General features: G+C 41.7%; 1 protein-coding gene across 1 annotated transcript; it reads left to right on the top strand.

The window, feature by feature from the left end:
* The first annotated feature begins 591 nt into the window (after positions 1–591).
* On the top strand, positions 592–14,286 carry mnta (MAX network transcriptional repressor a). The gene is made up of 6 exons (XM_070906170.1): positions 592–775; positions 4,988–5,561; positions 5,870–5,911; positions 6,222–6,333; positions 13,128–13,320; positions 13,481–14,286. Exons 1-6 carry the CDS (start codon positions 703–705, stop codon positions 14,284–14,286), a joined length of 1,800 nt encoding a protein of 599 aa, XP_070762271.1. The 5' UTR covers positions 592–702.
* Positions 14,287–18,260: the final 3,974 nt, after the last annotated feature.

Below are 18,260 nucleotides of genomic sequence, written 5' to 3'. Positions count from 1 at the left end.
CGTCTCGTTTTCACTCATTTTCACGTTGAAACCAGCATAGTTTTCAGAGTGATATATCAGGAACAAGCCACAACTAGGCATTAGATTTCAAGATTTTAATAAATATGACACAAGTAGTGTGTAAGTAGAAAATGTAAGTTATTTGAAAAGCCCTCAGTCATTATACATCCTATCGTCCCTAAACGTTTCTGCTCTGCCTTGCAGGTGAAGGAACGCTGCTCCGTTAAGCTAAAGTGGTTGCTATGCGACACATGACAGACAGCAGTGTTAGCGTTTAGCTAGCTGATAATCGTGTTTGGCAATATTTTGTTAAAATTTAAAAAAAAAATCGAACAGGCGAATGTAGCACCAGTGTTACAACTGTAACGGACGTGACTCACCCCTTTATTACACAATTGTTAATCCCATCCACACCATTATCCGTGTTTTGTCATTTTCTCTCTCTGTACATGGGAGGGAGTGTGTCTGTCTGTGGGCGGTTACAAACGGTGCGTGATTCACAAACCTTATTTGTTCCCACTACTCTGAGCGCCATCTTGTTTGTAACTCCTCTACGTAAGTGGTAGAGTTTCTACTGAGGGGGTATCCGATTACCCTTTTTCCAGCTTTAGACTGGGAACCTCTCCCTGTAGTATTTAGGCGCATTTGCTTTATCGCCTTTCTCTTACAAAATTAAGCCACAGTCTTTTCAACTGGACAGAAATGAGCATCGAAACACTTCTGGAAGCAGCCAAGTTTTTGGAATTGCAAGCCCAGCAACAACAGAAAGCACGTGGTAAGTTGGTATTTTATTAGAAATATAGTTTATGCTTTCCCAACATTGGTAACTGTGAAATATTAACAGTGAAATACTCCACAATTCAGCGAAATGTGTCTCTGAAAGATGTATTTTCTAAGTTACAGACAAACCCTGTTTATCGTTGATTTATCAGCGCCATTCATGAAGTACTTACAGTACATCTCCGGTTTTAATGCTTCTAAATTAAAATATGACTAGCTACTGAGAGGAATGCGTTTCAGTCCGTTTCTGACATTTTAGTTTTACTTTCATATTCGTTTTGATGTGTAGACGCGTTGCAGAATTGTCTTAATTCTTGCGTTGGTTCATGTAACAGTTTGTCTTAATCTAAATCACAGCTGTCCCAAACAGCTAATAAACATACATGGGTCTGCTGCAGTATCAGGGGGTGACTGCATTGAAACCTGCTGCATAGACAGGGTTATTACAGAGGCAGGCTGCACAGTAGAATCACTGTAAAGTTGTCAGATCCTTTCCCTTTCTGCTTTTACTCGTCAGTATATTTGTGACTGACTGCACGCACGGCTACGGGACATTTAAAACAAAAAAACTCAACTAAACCAAACATGGGGGAATAAAGGGCGGTGGCGCAGGGAATGCCAAGCTCGTTTTACATAATGACCTGACATCGTCCGCCGGGGGATCAAGTGACTGTTGCTTTCAGGCTTCCCCTACCTGCATCTGTGCTCCTTAATTATCCACGCTGCTTAAAAATATATGGTGTTGCAGTGCTATAACACTACATGTTTCAGTCTGCTTGTTTGTCTCGTGGACAAAAAAAACAAAAAACAAACTCCCCAGCGTTTCAGACGCTCGTGGAGAGCTTTGACTGTCTGTCGATGACGTGTACCAACCAGCCACGCCTCCTTATGTTAACAGAAGGGTGGGGGGGGTGGAGGGGTTGGGTGGTCCCGCCCCTTTCACCACGTGCGAGCTGGGCAACCCCTCCCAAAGATTGTGTATGAAGAAGATGAGTCACTACTGCATCATCATTTTTTATTTTCTATTTCTTATTTTTATATTTTGTACATACCTTTAGTTCTAAATTATGCTATTTTTCTACTCTGGAATGGGAGCACCGGTACTGTACAATTTCCCCCCGGGGATCAATAAAGTATTTCTGATTCTGATTCTGATCACTGCCAATAACTATTATTATTATTATATTCATATACAGATCTTAGTGTGACAAAAATAAGACCCTTTCTGAATTTTAAAAAGTTGCCATGGCTGGTGTGTGTTTAATCAAATATAGCTGCGACAGTGGAACATAACAGGTTTGAAGGAAAACAGCACATGCAGAGCAGAGTTCCACATCAACCATGATCTCATTAAACCCCTTTTCACATATGGACTGTAATCTGTAAACACTGCCAGTTTAACATGTTGATGTCTGCATGTTGCTGTCTGCTAATCGGCCTACTTAGGCATTAGTAACATTTTTACGACGTGTTAGAAACATCATGAGAAGAAAGTGAAGCTGTAAATGCAGCACCTAGACCACTAAGATCCTTTAGTAGCTGCAGATTTGACTCAGACAACACAGTTATTTTCAGGCTTCACTGCCAAGTTTTGTAAAAGGCTTGAAATTGGTTCAACACAGAATTTAGTTAACTGCTCTCCCTCCACGCTAATGACCTTGTACGTTATACTTAACTTCCTGTGTTGTGCAAGCTTGTGTGCCAAATATTCAAGGATATTCAGTTAATATAGACATTTTCCATAAAAGAGGCCTACATGTGACTTTACTGTAGCAAATGGATGAGCCCAGCAATTTTACTGAGTCTGAAAAGGGTTGCAGTTCTCCACACTTTAGCATTATGGATACATTTGTGATATTCAGAAAGCCTCAGAGTGAGAGCTCCTGCTTCTTCCCTCTCCCAGCTCCTCCCGCCATGCTGCATTGGGAGAGCAGAGTCCTCCCCCCACCTCCTCCTGCCTCCTCCCTCTCTGATACTGTAGAGCAGGTCACTGTGTGGAGGAAAGTAGGCCAGTGTTTCCAATGTGCTGCTGCAGTTATATAATGTCTATTGAAAACCCTCATGTTTTTACAAGTGTTTCATAGGTTTTCTCTCAGAAAAGACACTCCTCAGTCTAGTGTGTGTCGGCACCACAATACTAAATTTATCAGTCTCATAACAGGTCATTCAACGTCTTATGAAAGCTGGCTCGCACAGTAACCAGAACATCTTGTTCTTTTCTACTTTTTTTACGTTGAAGAAAAGATTTTTCAATGTAACGTAACGGATGCACTCAGCAAAAAGTGCCACACTTGACTGTTAAATATGATGCTATTAAATTGTTCTCCAGAGCTATTTAGAGCTGGAAATGTCTCCCTCCTCTTTCACATGATTTTTACAATGGTAGCTCATGTTCATGAAAGTTGCATCACGGTCCCTGCAAATATTTACATAAATATGTATGTATGTTCACATAATTTGCAGCTTTTCTTTGGTAATAGTTGGGCTAAGCCTCAGTGAAAGGATTGTGTGTGTGTGTAAAAAGCAGGGCCGTAATGTTCCTGAACTTTGAACTCTTAACTGGTGGACAAATACAATTTTGGCTGGTTGTAATGTGTGGGGGACTTGCAATACACCGGGGAACATATTAAGTAGTATTCATCACATTGAAAACTTTATTTTTTTACAAAAAGTTCCCCCTAACCCACATGGCTAACAGTACTAAAACACATTTTTAAAGGCAGAAATGTTAGAGAATATGCCAATATTCAACCTGCGTTAAATCTAAATAATTTATTACAGAGGCAGACATCTGTCATAGAATCGTATAGAATCAGTTGCCAGTTTTTTTTGGTACACCTAGCTGAAACTAATGCAGCCTAATACAACAGTCCTTCATGTTACCATCATGTTCAGTGTTGATTCAACTCCATGATCATTTTAAAGGCTGTAGTTTGTGGTGCTGTTTAACTGTATTACTATACTGACAGGTGTTTCTTTTATTTTGTCCACCTCACTTATATCAATGAGGGTAGACTATCTGTACCTGATAAACTGGAAACTGAGTGTATAATCTAAAATGATGATACAGTGTCCATGAGAAATCCCGTGTCATTTATCTTTAAAGTCATGATATTTTACATTGAGTCTTGTTTTGTTTTGTACGTTTCTATATAATTCTTAACGTTGATATTACCGTGTTTTCAGTGGCTTGTAATGAATATCCCGAGATGTAAATAAGTCTACTCTGCCGAGTCTTTAGCTCTGCAGTGAAGGGACCAGTGTGTAGTGCTGCAGTGACTCTGGTTCCACTTCATAATGGGGTTGATGACAACTACTTTTATCTGACATTGAACTTCCCAGCTGCCATAGCAACCAGACAGCCCATCTTTCCAGCATCCATACATTATGGAGGGGGCGTTTTGAATATGATTGGATAGTACAACAGGGCTGATGAAGCTCTTTGATTCCAACTCCTCTTTTGTTGTCAAAATACCGCAATATTGTCAAGATTGAGCAGAACTGCACCCTCCTCCTCAACACAACCTGGTCGGCGGACTGTGACTGGGATTACATTACAGCAAGATGTAGCTCCATTAGAGCAACAACCTTCTTTTAGAGTGTGCTTGTAGTTTGGCAGGATTTTGTGAATGTAAAAATACACTCACTTTTAAGCCTGTTACAAAGAAGCACAGAAAAAGACTCCTACTTGCCACTAATTGAGACTTGGACTTCTCCCTACTTGACCACAGAAAATTATCACGTGGAAATTAACAGGGAGGCACAAACTATCTTGTAACGATGGAGCGCGTTTGACTTTACTGCTGTGTTGATAAACAGAAACCTCAACATTTTCTGAGTGGAGATACCTGTAGCTTTAATTCTTGAATACTCTGTTACTCTGCTTTACTATAATTAGGACAATCCAGATGAATGTGGCCGGTAGTAGGCCTTGGTTTGTGCGTGTTATATTGTATTACCAAGTACTTCTCAAAGGTTTGTCAAATACACCAATGAAAGGTCCATCGGGACAGTTGCAACCGTTTTATTTCCTCTCACATATGCTGCCCAACTTTTTAATCAAGGTCACGGTTCTATAATTGATTGTGTCTCAATAATTTAATAAACATAAAGTGTATATAATCATATTTTGTGTTGTGGTACTGTGGTTTATAGTATTTTAAGTGTGTATAGGAGGAAACTGTTATTTGCCTCATTTTGTCCACAGAGGATGAACTAAAGGAAAAGCAGCGTCTGGAGCAGCTGGCAGAGCAGAGGCACTCTGATGTGAAGTATAACTCAACAATCCACATCAACAATGTTTCTAAAGCAGAGGAGCTCCGCACTGAGTGCCGCCAGGCGCCTATACAACCCTGTCTGCCTCCCCCCTCCATGCCCATCACCGTCATCCCCATCCCCGTGGTCACCCCAAACCCGACAGGCTCACCCACTCTGCCAGTCGCCACGCTCTCCCCTGGTGCTCCACCACCTGCTGCTACTCTGCCACGCTCTCCTCAACCCAAACCCGAGCACCCAACCTCTGTGCTGACCGTTAACCACAAGCAGCTGATACAGAACCACCATCATCTCCCGCAGCTCATCGCCCAAACTACCAACACTAAACTACAGCAGCAGTTGGTTCAACGCTATCCCGGTTCCATCGTCTCACCCCCGCAACAACACGCCTTACTCCCCCAGTCGGGCCCCGTGCTCCAGCAGGCTCCTCTTCAGAACGGCCCCATCAGCCGGGGGAGTCCTCCTGATGACGGCCGCCACCTAGACAGCAAGAAGAGGCCTGGAGGGTGAGTCTAAACCTATTCAGTTAACATTATTATTGAAACAGGGCTGTAACTGAGAATTGCTTTTAATTGAACTGTTATTTTTTTTGTCAATCAATACATAAGTCTATAAAATGTCCTTAAGCACTTTAAGCTGTAGCCTCCTAAAACCCCTCAAACTTTGAATTGGACATGCGTGGCAGATTATTGTCACTGAACTATCTGCTAGCAACAAAGCAAGAAAACTCCTCTTTGGTTGATTTTGATTACTCTTGTCACATTGCCCTTTCGGACACCAAATTCTTACTGTGCTCTCATTTGTGCTCTTACAGGGCAGGCACAAGAGAGGTGCATAACAAGCTTGAGAAAAACAGGTGGGTTCAACCTGTCTACCATAGGGCCTCATTAAAGAGAGCGAGATCTGAGGTTTTATGTACTGCTACATTTGAATAATAGTGTACTAGTCACATAGTGTGGTTTTTCCCAGTTTTCTCTGAAATTGACTGATACCTTTTGTTTACTTATAGCAGTTTGATTTTATTGCTAAGTTTGATTTGATTTTTTTTTTTTTAGTCAAGAGCACCAATTGAAAGTGTTGTGTTGATCATCTGTTACTGAAATAAAGTGTGGCTCTACCCTTTCTGCCGCCTCAAATCCGCGTCTGTCTTGTCTTGTGTCCGTCAGACGAGCACACCTGAAGGAGTGCTTTGAAACGCTGAAGAAGAACATCCCCAACATAGACGAGAAGAAGACCTCCAATCTGAGTGTGCTAAGAAGTGCGCTGAGATACATTCAGGTAAGCCGCAGGTTTCTGGGGTTTGATTTTTGACCAAAACTTGCAGATAAATGTGTAAACTAGAACCACTTTCATCATAATCTCATGGCGCTGTCCTATGCCAGACCTTTCAAATACTGAGCAATTATCAGCCTATAAGCGGCAGCTTGTGTGCTGCATTCGTCAGAGGTTTGTGAATCTTGCTAAGACTTTTTTGTACAGCTTTATTGGTGCTCGTGATTATCACTGAACAATGGAGCCTCCATTCTTTTGAAGCCACGCTGCAATATGAGCTAAAGTGTCGGGGATAGGAGGAGGGACATTTGAAAAAAAATAAAAAAAAATAAAAGAATAAATAAAAAGGAAACAAAGCGTGCTCCTTTTTTTAGTATAAGCGCGATCACAACTGTAATCAGGATTTGCATAATTGGTTCTGAATCTGGAGAGATGGTGATGTCCGTGTGTTTTTTTTAGTTTTTAAGTCATGGTTGTTTACGTTATGAAGTCCTGCTTTTCTCAAAAAACATTTGTCATTGTAGTAGAAAAAGCAGTGTGTTTTCAGGGCTAAAATTGATTTGAGAGGACACAAAGTACAAGATAAGTGGATGTTGGGTTGACTTATCATTGTCTGTCCCTGATAAACATTTACTACCAACAGTCAGACGAAGCTTGACACTTATTTATTACAAAACCTATTTTCAGCTTCCTGCCACAACATTTCCTACTTTTCACTCATATTAATTTTCTTTTCTTTTTCTGCATTTTCTTGCATTTCCTGCCTTTTTTTTATTTCTGTGTTTAGATCTTTCTCCACAGAGGAACACTTCCTCATTTGTACCATTTTTAACTGACTCACTCTGTGTTTAATATTAGGAATGTGTGCCGTGTCCACAACGGACTCACCATGTGTTTGAGTCGGACACTGGCTGTGAAAGAATCCTGGTTGTAAACAGCTGGTGCAAAGGTCCTCCTCTGGCTTATGTTGTCTCTTTCAGACTGTGGCTGTGCTGTGCAGCGTGTCATAGTGTTTACTGCGTGTGCACTCGTGGGCCCAAGTTAGCGTCAGGTGTTGCAATTTAAGAACAGCTGCCATGTTTTTTGTGTGTATTTGTGCTGTGGTTATTATAATTACATGATGCATAGTGCTATGCATAGTGATACATGGTGCATAGTGCTTATTATAATTGCATTTAAGCTAGTAGAACAGTTTGTATTGTATTGTGTGTGTGTGTGTGTGTGTGTGTGTGTGTGTGTGTGTGTGTGTGTGTGTGTGTGTGTATGTATATATGACGAAACATATATCAGGACAAATGCAGCTTTACAGTTTCAACTGTACTTTTTGTGAGATAAGATGACCCACTTTGTCCAGAATTTAATAAACACATTTTTCTGAAGACAAAGAAAAAGAAATCTCTTCCAAAACATAAATGTAATTTATTATATTTGTCTGTTTATGATCTTTTAAGGCCTCTATGAGAGAATCAGCACTGTAGTCGTTCACATCAGTTATTATTATTATTATTATTATTATTATTATAATATAACTGGTGCAGGTTTACGAATATACATTTAGCAGAGGACAGTGTGCTGCTGATTTGACGCTCTGAGCAGCAGCAGTTTGGTTATTCCTCTCTGCGCGTGGATACTGAGGGAAACTAGGACAGCGTGGGTGCAGAGCTCGTCACCCAATCTCCCTCCCTCTGCCCTCCCTCTCTCTGTGTGATTAAGCAACACGGTGTTCAGTGTGTTGCGTCGACTGGCAGACTCACCTGCCTCCCTTTTTTACTCCTATTTTACTCCAGTGGAGCAGAGAGAAATCACTACACAAAATGTCTTCAGTACAACCTCGGTGGATATATACACGGTGCTATAACTGTTAATCTGTTGTAGGTCAGAACAGTTTGGCTGCTCTTGTGACTTGTGCCTTCCTCTTTGTGACAAGGCAGCTTTTCCATTGGCCTGGCTGGTGGTGTTTTGTTTTGGAGGGGTGGAGTAAAAGAAGGGAACTTAAGTTGATGGGAAGCCAAAGAAAACAGCACGTGTACACACTATCGTCTTGACATGGGTGGTGCAGACGCGTGTCCTGCCTGCATACACCTCTCTCTCCCTGAACGCTGCCTCCTCCCTCCCCACCCCCCCATCCTTGCCCTCCTCTGGCAGCACAGAAGCAGCCTGCACAACAAAAATGGGTTCAAATACAAGGCTTTAGGCTCAGCATCACATTTCATAGTTATAGTAGAGACTATTGTGGCTGGATTGTATCAGTTTTCCGCAGAAAGTTACTGACTTGGCTTCCACTTCCCCATTTCATTTAAGTGCAAATGACTCAGCAATTGCGACCAGAAACCTTACATGCAAATAGATAATTTGGCTTTCAGTTGTTTCGGTGTCTTCATGATATATAGAATTATACAAAGGTTTGTGTTTTTACTTTAAATGTATTACATATTGTTCCTAAAGGCTTTCCCCTGAGCCTGTTGTGGCGCTGCGAAAGCCGAGGCTGTAAAAAAACAAGTCCTGATGCATTAGAGCCCCTCCTCTCCCTCCCTCCATCCTGCCTCTGAGCTTTTAAGGCCACATGAGCAGCAAGCACATGGCTAGCCTGAGCCGCGTGACGTCACCCCCCCCCCCCCCCCCCCCCACCCCCACCCCCACTGCAACAGGCAGGACTCGCGGTGCCACCAGGCTTAGCTGCCAGCAGCAGGGAGGGAACATGGAGCGGTAAACACAAGGCTCGGTTTACTCCACTCGCGCTTCATTTCCCCCCTCAAAGCTGACTGAACTTGTTCCTCCACTGCTTGTTGTTGAATGCCAGTTTGAAATCATGAGTATAGATGTGGAAGAAGGTGGATATGCGTTTCTAATAGTTTTAGCATTGTAAGTAAATGACATTTTATTGTGCACATAATGGCATATTTCCTTAGAAGCCTTGCCTTAAAACATAGTTGCACTGATTGCTTTGACATTTTCTTGTTCAGTCAGCCTTGAACATTAAACATAATGAGTCTTTCTTGGCAGTCGAGGTCGCTGCTCTTTAATATTTCAAGGTTGTTGTTTTTTTAAGGTCTCAGTCTGTGTGACAGTCAAGACTACAGTCAAACTCAATGACTGTTACATTTGCTGTGGTACAGAAGTATGTGTGGTATCTTTCTCTAGAAAAACTACGATTTTCTGTGTAAAGGGAAAAAAAAAGTCTTTATCAGCAGGGTGGTTTCCTGCTATGTGACACGGTACCACAACACGGCTCTATAAGTGCAGTGCATGTACTGGAGCATGGTCTGGACTATCGACCTGTCCTCAGCCACGGTGAGGTAATTGGGTCAGCTGTGACCAGCACAAGCTTGCACACAAGGTGTGCAAAAGTATTTCTTCCCTTGGACAAGCCCTTTACTGTTGAAGTCAGGCACCACGTGAAATTCTCTGTTCCAGCTTGAAGGCACAGTAAGACAAGGGTTTATGGTTACCCCTCTGTCACAAGACCTCTGTGCAGAAGCCCGATCAGTCGGCCCAGGCGGAGCAGCATGTCTGCAACGTGGCCTCCTGTGCTCCTGGCCCTTTAAGAAAGCCCAGCCTTGTGCCGTCTGCTGCAAAAGTGAGTCAGTTAGTACAGCTTGTATTGCTCTCTTCTAATCCCCCGCTATCTGCCGCCCTCCCTCTCCTGTTCTCAGTGGGGCCATGTGCTCGGCACTCGCATTGCTTGTGACAACGCTTGAGCGGTGTTTACCTTCCACACACACACACACACACACATATAATGCAGTCTATCCCTTTGATCTAGATTTTGACACGCACACAAGGTCGAGGTGGGGCCTTGACTCTCTGGAGGGAGGAGGGAGGAGGCTCAGGGGGTGCGGCCATGTGCAAAGAAACAAAAAGGCACTTGGCACCTTGTGTCCTACCAACCTGGTGACATGATTAACAGGGAGATGAAGTCATGTGGGATCCATCTGCGACAGACTGGGTTATCAGGTTTACATAGTTAATCTCCAGACTAGCATGTTTCTAAAGAGACGAGCGCAGTGTTTGCTCTGTCCACCATCAGCACTGTAACGGGGAGAGTTCAGTGGGTCTCGGTGTTTGTGGAGCGGTTTCTCTCTCCATGAGTCACAGTTTGTGGCATGCACAGTTGTGGAGCCACTCACGTAAGGCTGCCTGCTAATACATGAGGGTAAAAGTGAGGCAGCCCTTTTTTCGGGTCCACGTGTCACATATTTTTGTACACTCTTTTATATTTTCTGCCCCATGGACGATCCCTTTTTTGAAATAGGCGCTGTGTGTGTGTGTGTGTGTGTGTATGTCAGATAATCGACTCTATGTGCAAGCCAAGCGTTTTCATAATTACACGCAGTTGAGTTTGAAAAGAAATCTTTACATGTCGAAACGCTGTCGGGGGAAACTAAACGGCATCTTTACCACATGAATGTGTGCGTGGTCTTTTAGGTCACCGAGGAAACCTCAGCTGTTTCCATGACAACCAAAGATGAGGGCATTTCAGTACATCATCTGTTGGATGAGGATACCGTTAACGTGTTCAGACTGAAGTACGGATGTCATCGGTTCTTGTGGTTGACAGAGTGGCTGTTGATTGGCTGCAGTTACACATCTGTGTCCAGATGTTCATGAGTGCATGTTGAGGAACACATTATTCATGAATCAGTGGAGTATATGATTAATCCTGCTCATCAAGCTCTGACAGTTAGACCACAGTATTACAATAACAATGTTTGAATACCAGTGTTTTAAATGGTGCAATACTTGAACTGTTGTGGTTTCCAGAATCACTCGACGACTGTCGAAATGTCACAAATAATGAGAAATGAGATATATTGTGGGCGGCAGTGTTTCCTCCCGGTTCCTCTTTAACGACACTGAGTGAAGACAGTTTTGATTCTAATTTGCTGTTGGGCCATATTTGGAAACCAGCATTTAAAGCAGAGCCAGGCCGATAAATCTGCCGGGATGATATTAGTTCATCGGCCGACATTTACACTGATACCAATACAATAAGTTACAAAAACTTGCAGTATGAAAACTGCAAACAAGGTTTAAGGTAAATTAATTTAAGTAAGTGTTATTCACATAGTTGATTCATCAGAGAGTACTAACAGCTGTAAAATATCCTGCTCAGCATGTATTTTGGTCACAAAAGTAGCAGATATTTCGATATTGGATTGGAATAATAATACGGTATCATTCACCATAATAACCGGATGAAACGGCTCTTTTATGTGGATTTATTTGGGCTTAATTGTGTTCTTGTCACATCTTTGCCCTGCCAAACTAATATGTATAGTATATATAAATATATATTCTATATACAATGTTCCTCTGAGTTTGTATTTGTGTGTGTGAGTGACTGAAAACACCCTCAGTGGGATGCAGTCCAGGAACAGACCGCTTTGCCCGTGCATTTCTAATCCTGGATAAGGACAAAAGACAGGTGCCAAATTACACAAGGCCCGCCTTTTGTCCCCCTTTGCTATTTATGTGCATGTATATGTTGTGTTGTAGATGCACACACACATACACACACACACACCATGCTGAGAGAAATCTCAGCAAGACAAACAACAACACTTCAGTCTTACATACAGATGCACTTTTCTAAATCCAGCACTCTCACACAAGATGACTTGCACATGTGCTGTCCACTCAGATACCTCTCTCTCTCTCACACACACACACACACACACACACACACACACACACACACACACACACACACACACACACACACACACAATACACGGTGGCGTGAACACTAACAGGAAGTCGACCCGTTGAGGAAATGGCTTTATGATCCTGAGTCATCAGGTTGCTGGTAGCAGATTTCACACAGTGTAATTTCCCTGAGCTTCTCCCACCGAGGCCAAGCTGGACTTGACGTGTAATGAATGATATGAGGTGATTAATTTCAAAAGACTAATCCCTAACAGAATAACTCTATCCTGTCTGCATCGCCTTAGCCAGCTGATATTTATTAGGGTACAAGTTCTTAATGTGCTTAACACGTCTTTGTCTTTCATTCTCACTCAGTGTGTTGCCATTTGTTTGTGATAGTTTTCATACATTTTTTAACTTTTCCTCCTGTTGCCGTGTACAGGGAAGTCCAGCTCAGTTTGTTTGGTTTTGCCTTGTGTCAGCTGACAGGTTAAGGGAAACTGGGTCACAGAGAGCCACTGCCTGGAAGCACCTCCTACTTTCCATACTCGTCTCCTCCACCTCCTCCTCCTCCTTCCCTCCTGCTTCTCCAACTCTTGTTATTTTGCTCCCAGCACACAGACTCACAGGTTTATTTTTAATTCATTATTTGTTTTATTAATCGGCTGTAAAGACTTAATGTAAGCTTTCTATTGAGGTTTACTGGAGTGATGTGTCCATTTTTCTTGGACAGGAATCCACTGGTTGTTGGCGGAGGCATTAACGTGACTTATAGATGAATTCATGAGAGAATATCCCACTTTCTTTAGAGGCTGGCTGTCTGTGACTACTACTGTGTGAGGAAGATGATTTTGTTTAGTGTGTAGTAGCTTAATCTACAATAATACACAATTTATTTGTTGCTTATATTTTGCATTACTGCTCTCACAATCTAATACAAAAGCACCACTTCTCTGACAGTCAACAAAAACAAAGCTTCCCAAAGACAGGATTTACTGTGGGGCTGTTGTATTGGATTATTGCATTAAACTGTACATGTGAACCTGATAAACCTGGAGCAAAGCGCATGTTTACTGGTGGCAGCTCACACTATCATGGAGTCACTCAGTTCAATGATTTTAAGAGTTTTACCGTCCTCTGCTTTCTCCTTTCAGACGTTGAAGCGGAAAGAGAAGGAGTACGAGCACGACATGGAGCGACTGGCCAGAGAGAAGATAGCCACGCAGCAGCGATTATCAGAGCTGAAGAACGACCTGAGCCAGTGGATGGATGTGATCGAGATCGACCGCGTCCTCCGACAGACAGTGCAGCCAGAGGAGGACCAGGCCTCCACCTCCACCGCCTCAGGTAGGCTGCCAGTTAGGGGTGGGGTTACTGGAGGCCTACAGGGCTTCCCCTATATAAATAATCCTATTTGAGTTTTAAAATGTCCCATAAACTACAGCACCAAACCTCCTTCTTTTAAATTCAGGTTTTAGTAAAATTTAAATTCTCTCATGTGTTGCAGAAGGTGAAGACATTATGGATGATGACCTAGAAGATGAGACTGCGCCGAGAGCGCAGACTGCCTTACCCACCGTGCCTCAAACCATGAAACCTGAGCTGCACAAGACTGCAACACCCACTCAGTCCCCAACCCTGGCACCCAACACCACCACCACTACCTCCTTCATCACCCAGCACATCTCCATCCAGCACAAAGCCTCTCAGCTCCAGCCGCTGCCAGTGACTCCTCCACAGCCAGTGTCTAAGCCTGCAGCCCCACATACACTCACAGCTACATCCAGCACTCCCATCACTCCCAGTCAGCCCCTGATCCCCGCCCAGACACAGATGGTGACCATGCCCAGCCTACACCCCACAGTTATCGCCCACGCCTCAGTGTCCCATCCCTCAGTCATCCAAGCAGTCAACCATGTCATCCAGGGAGGAGGTCCCAAACACATTGCCCACCTGGCTCCCGCCACCACCACCAGTTCTGTCCAGCTAGCCCCCGGCCACCAACCCATTGGCCACATCACCGTGCACCCGGTGGCTCACCTGAGCCAGCACCTACCCGCCCTCTATCCCCAACCGGTGGCTGTCACGCAGCCAGCCATGGTTGGTCACATCACCCACACCCTGAACCACGCCCACCCTCAGGTGAACGGCACTGTGTCTAGCCAACCAGCTGCCGCCATCGTTGGCAAGCAGACAGCAGTGAGCACCCAAATGGTGGCCCACCACCCGCAGCTTGTGGGTCAGACAGTGCTCAACCCTGTGACAATGGTGACCATGCCCTCCTTCCCTATCAGCACTCTGAAGCTGGCCTGAACACTGCCAACAGGACCACCAGGCTGGAAGACGGAGATGCCCCTCGACGGGGGAGGTACCACAGGCCTCAGACCAGGCCATCGATGAGCCCACAGTGAGGGCAGGAGAGCTGCTGGACACCTCGCTGATCCACAGAGTCTCACTATCATTCAGAAGCATCACAGCTGTTACGAAGCCGGGAACATTCCTAAGACAAAACGCAAACCTCTTTCAATACTAGTCTACCACAGTGTCCTGAAATCTTAAATCCTAAATTTAGGATATGCCAGGTCTGCATGTGGTTCATCATGTTGTGTGTGTGTGTGTGTGTGTGTGTGGTAATATACAGCGGGCAGATGTGCAGATGTTTAGACCCTCGCTTGTTGCAGGTAAAGGAGCAGTAATCATTTTCACATGAGCTTCAGAGAAACCGCTTCATGTAGGGAAATGTTACGCTGCCATCAGCGTCCGTAACGGCACCCTGTGACAGTGCACCCTGTGTCGCTATCACTGTGGCTGCTGTGGACTATCAAACAGTAGATCAGGTACTCGAGAGGCTGCAGTGGGTTTTTGAGGGCTGTGACAGAGCAGGATCTGAGTGCTCAACCCGCCATAACCAGCAGCACATTGGGAATGTGATTTAGAGGAGCTCCTCCTCTCCAGCAGAGGCACATGCTGCAGGGCTTGAGCAAAATCCTGGACTGAGCAGACGCTCCTGAACTGGAGCTGCAGTCCTCAGTGATGGTGCATACAGCAATAGCTCCCCCTGCTGGCTGATTGTGTTCAATGTAACACTACTATCCCTGTGATGATGAAAAACATCTAGTAAAATGCTGATGGATGACATTCAAACAACGGCCACTTAAAGTAAAATAATACGCAGTTTTGTCTCTTTTTTTTGTGTTGCAATTAAAAGACACTCAAATAGTTACTTATCTCGACTGCACACTGAGCACAAGTACAAGCTAGTAGGATCAAGGTATGTTTTTGTCACAGCTGCTAATATATTTTAAAACATTTCTGCCAAACAGGATCAGTTTGTACATCTACATGCCCCCCTAAATGTAAACAGCACCACAGACCGTGGTGTGTTTTTAAATACTAAACGTCTGAGATAAAAACTCAGTCACATGCTACAAAGCGAGGGAGTCTAGAGATTTTGAATGTGAATACATAAAAAGGTCCATAAAATATAGTAAAGTGTGTTTCTATGTTGTCTTGCGAGGCAACTGGTAGTAGGATGTGTGCTTGCATGCTGTGAATGCGTTTCATGACTGTGTTCATTTAGTGATTATCTTGAAAGTCTGTCTGTCTTTGACATGTTGCAGTAGGGGTCTAATATGTTTTTGGCACAGAGTCGAAGTTCTGTCATCCATGACTTTGGGTTGGGATCGCTATGAAGTGATTTCAACAGTAAACCCATTAAATGTGTGTTGTTTTTTCAAGACTATTCTTTTCCAAAGCTAGCACTGTGAAAGTTAGTCTCAGTGAGCAGCAAACCTGCAGTTTAGCAAAGCTCCTGCTCGAACAGCAACATGCCGTGCTCTCCTGATTGAATCTGAATGTACTGACCTGTGAAAGCATGTGGAGTAGCGCACTCATCAGAAGTTACGCCCTTTTTTTAAAAAAAAGAAGAAAAAGAAAAATGCGATTACTTTATTAAAGTATCACGTGTATGTAAACATTTAAAACTGATTTTGTATTTTAAGATTTACTGTTACTTGTTTCTGGAGAATAACCTCTTCTGTTCAGTGTACATTTGATAATATAGTTGTTGTTTTTTTCTGGGACCATGTACAGTGTTGTATATCAGGGGGTGACGATTACACAGACCTCTTCCCACGTTGATATCACATTTGGCCACTTTGGAAAGTATTGACCCCTTCATTTTTTTGTATTTTGTTCTGATGCAATATGATGACAGCAGGTACTTTTAGGTTTTTCTCAAGAACAAAACAAAGCAACCCTGTTTTTTCAACTTCAGATTTTATGCAAATGATCCTGAACAAATGCGTTTTGAAATCATATTGTAGCAAAACAAAATGTGTAAAAATTAACAGGGATTCAGATACTTGAAGAAGCAACAATATACTTGTGTTTTTTCCCTATGGAGAAAGTTTAAGTTGTATATAGCCTGTAAATGTTGGGCTGCATTTAGATCTAACTGTATTATGTAAAAAACTGGGGAAAATATGTAAAATTAAAAATTTATAAAAAAGATACTTAATAAATTGTATTATGTTTACAAATGTCTGAAGCTGCTTTTTTTTTTACTCCCATTAAACATCTGTGGACTGATGTTCAAAGGTCAGAGATGTTTAAGTTATCCTCAAAGGAAGAACCAGTAAAGTGCCTTAATATTTGATGAGAAAAGGTGTTTAATTTAGTAATAGTGAATTAACATAAATCAATTAAATTAGATATACTCAAATAAATTTAATTACATTCATGGAATTGAATGACATAAATTAAAATAAATCAGTGAATGAGAAATAAAATATTCATTAATTCATAGGTGTGTGAAAAGAAACTAGTTTGGATTAGATTAAAAAAATGTTATCACATTAAAATCATTAAATTGAAATACATTCAATTAATTATACTGACTTTCATTATCAATAAAATGTAATAAATTAACTTTTTATTTACATTACAATAAATTAATTGAAATAATACAATTAAATAATATTTTAATTAATTTGAATTAAATTAACAAATAAATTGAATTAAAGTAAATCAATTAATATAATAAAATAACATTAAATTAATTCAATTAAGTTATATATATATATATAAATAAAATTTTAAAAATGATTAAATTAACTCAAATACATTTAATTATATTACATTACAATAAATTAATTAAAATAAAACAAGTTAAACTAATTTAGTAAAATTAAGCCATAGAATTAAATTCTGCTTAAATTTTCAAAAACAAAGAAAAGCCCAATGTCCGATGGAGACATGAAATTATATTCATATTTTATTACAATATTAGAATTTGTACATATTGTCCTCTCCATCTGCATTTCATTTATAAATTTATTACATAAATATACTCCAAAAAGTAGAATAACAAAAGACAAATTGAATATAAAACAAATTCAGAAACAAAAGTAACACCTGACTCTGAGACAGAAGCTGGAGGAATGTACGTTTTTTTACATAACAAAGGTCACACAACATGGCCGAGTCATTTAACCTCCAAATAAGGGTTTGTACTGGGAACATAGAAACGATTAGCAAGAAAATAAAGGTCATAATTTTGATCATTTCTCTTGGCTTTGATACGTTTTTCTTCATGTCAATACAAAAAATTTTTAGTTTGTCATTGTTGGCTTTGGTTAGCAAACATCAACTTATGAGTTCCCTTGAATTGAGGATATAATTATAACCAACCAAAATAAAATAAAAATCCATCTCTTCTCAATATATTTTCCCCAACAATTAATGGCTACATATCTTCATTGTCCATGAATAACCTTACGACCAATTAACTGATCTGCAATCTGAGTAACCTTCACAAAACACATGCAAAAATAAATACACTGCACGGCCTTTGATGCGACCCTCCCCTCGGACACTCACCTCATGCAAATCAAGGGTCTTGTCTTATCAAAGTCTTCATCATCTCAAATGACTAACAGGCGTCATCAGCTCTCACATGTGACCTGTCGATGGTTCTGTAACGATCAGTTTTCATGATATGAGCTGACTTTGAAACAACTCTGTTTTGGGGGATTTCTCCAAATAATAACAGACTCCTTTGTCATGTAAAAAGTTAGATTATTTTAAATGTCGATATGGCAATCAGTAAGTGAGTTAAGACTGGCCAACGCTAACATCCATGCTGTCAAGCAGCAGAGGTGGCAACTACGCTAAAAACATGCACACGCTAATAAAACAAAATTTAAATGAATCTAAACAATCGTCTCATAAAGATTAAACCAAAAGAACAAACAGGAACCTAAAACAACCATCCATACATAATGTCA

This window comes from Enoplosus armatus, chromosome 5 (genome assembly GCF_043641665.1).
Source record: "Enoplosus armatus isolate fEnoArm2 chromosome 5, fEnoArm2.hap1, whole genome shotgun sequence".
NCBI lineage: Eukaryota > Metazoa > Chordata > Actinopteri > Centrarchiformes > Enoplosidae > Enoplosus > Enoplosus armatus.
The sequence above is the reverse complement of the archived record's forward strand: the minus strand, read 5'-3'. Positions and strand labels throughout refer to the sequence as shown.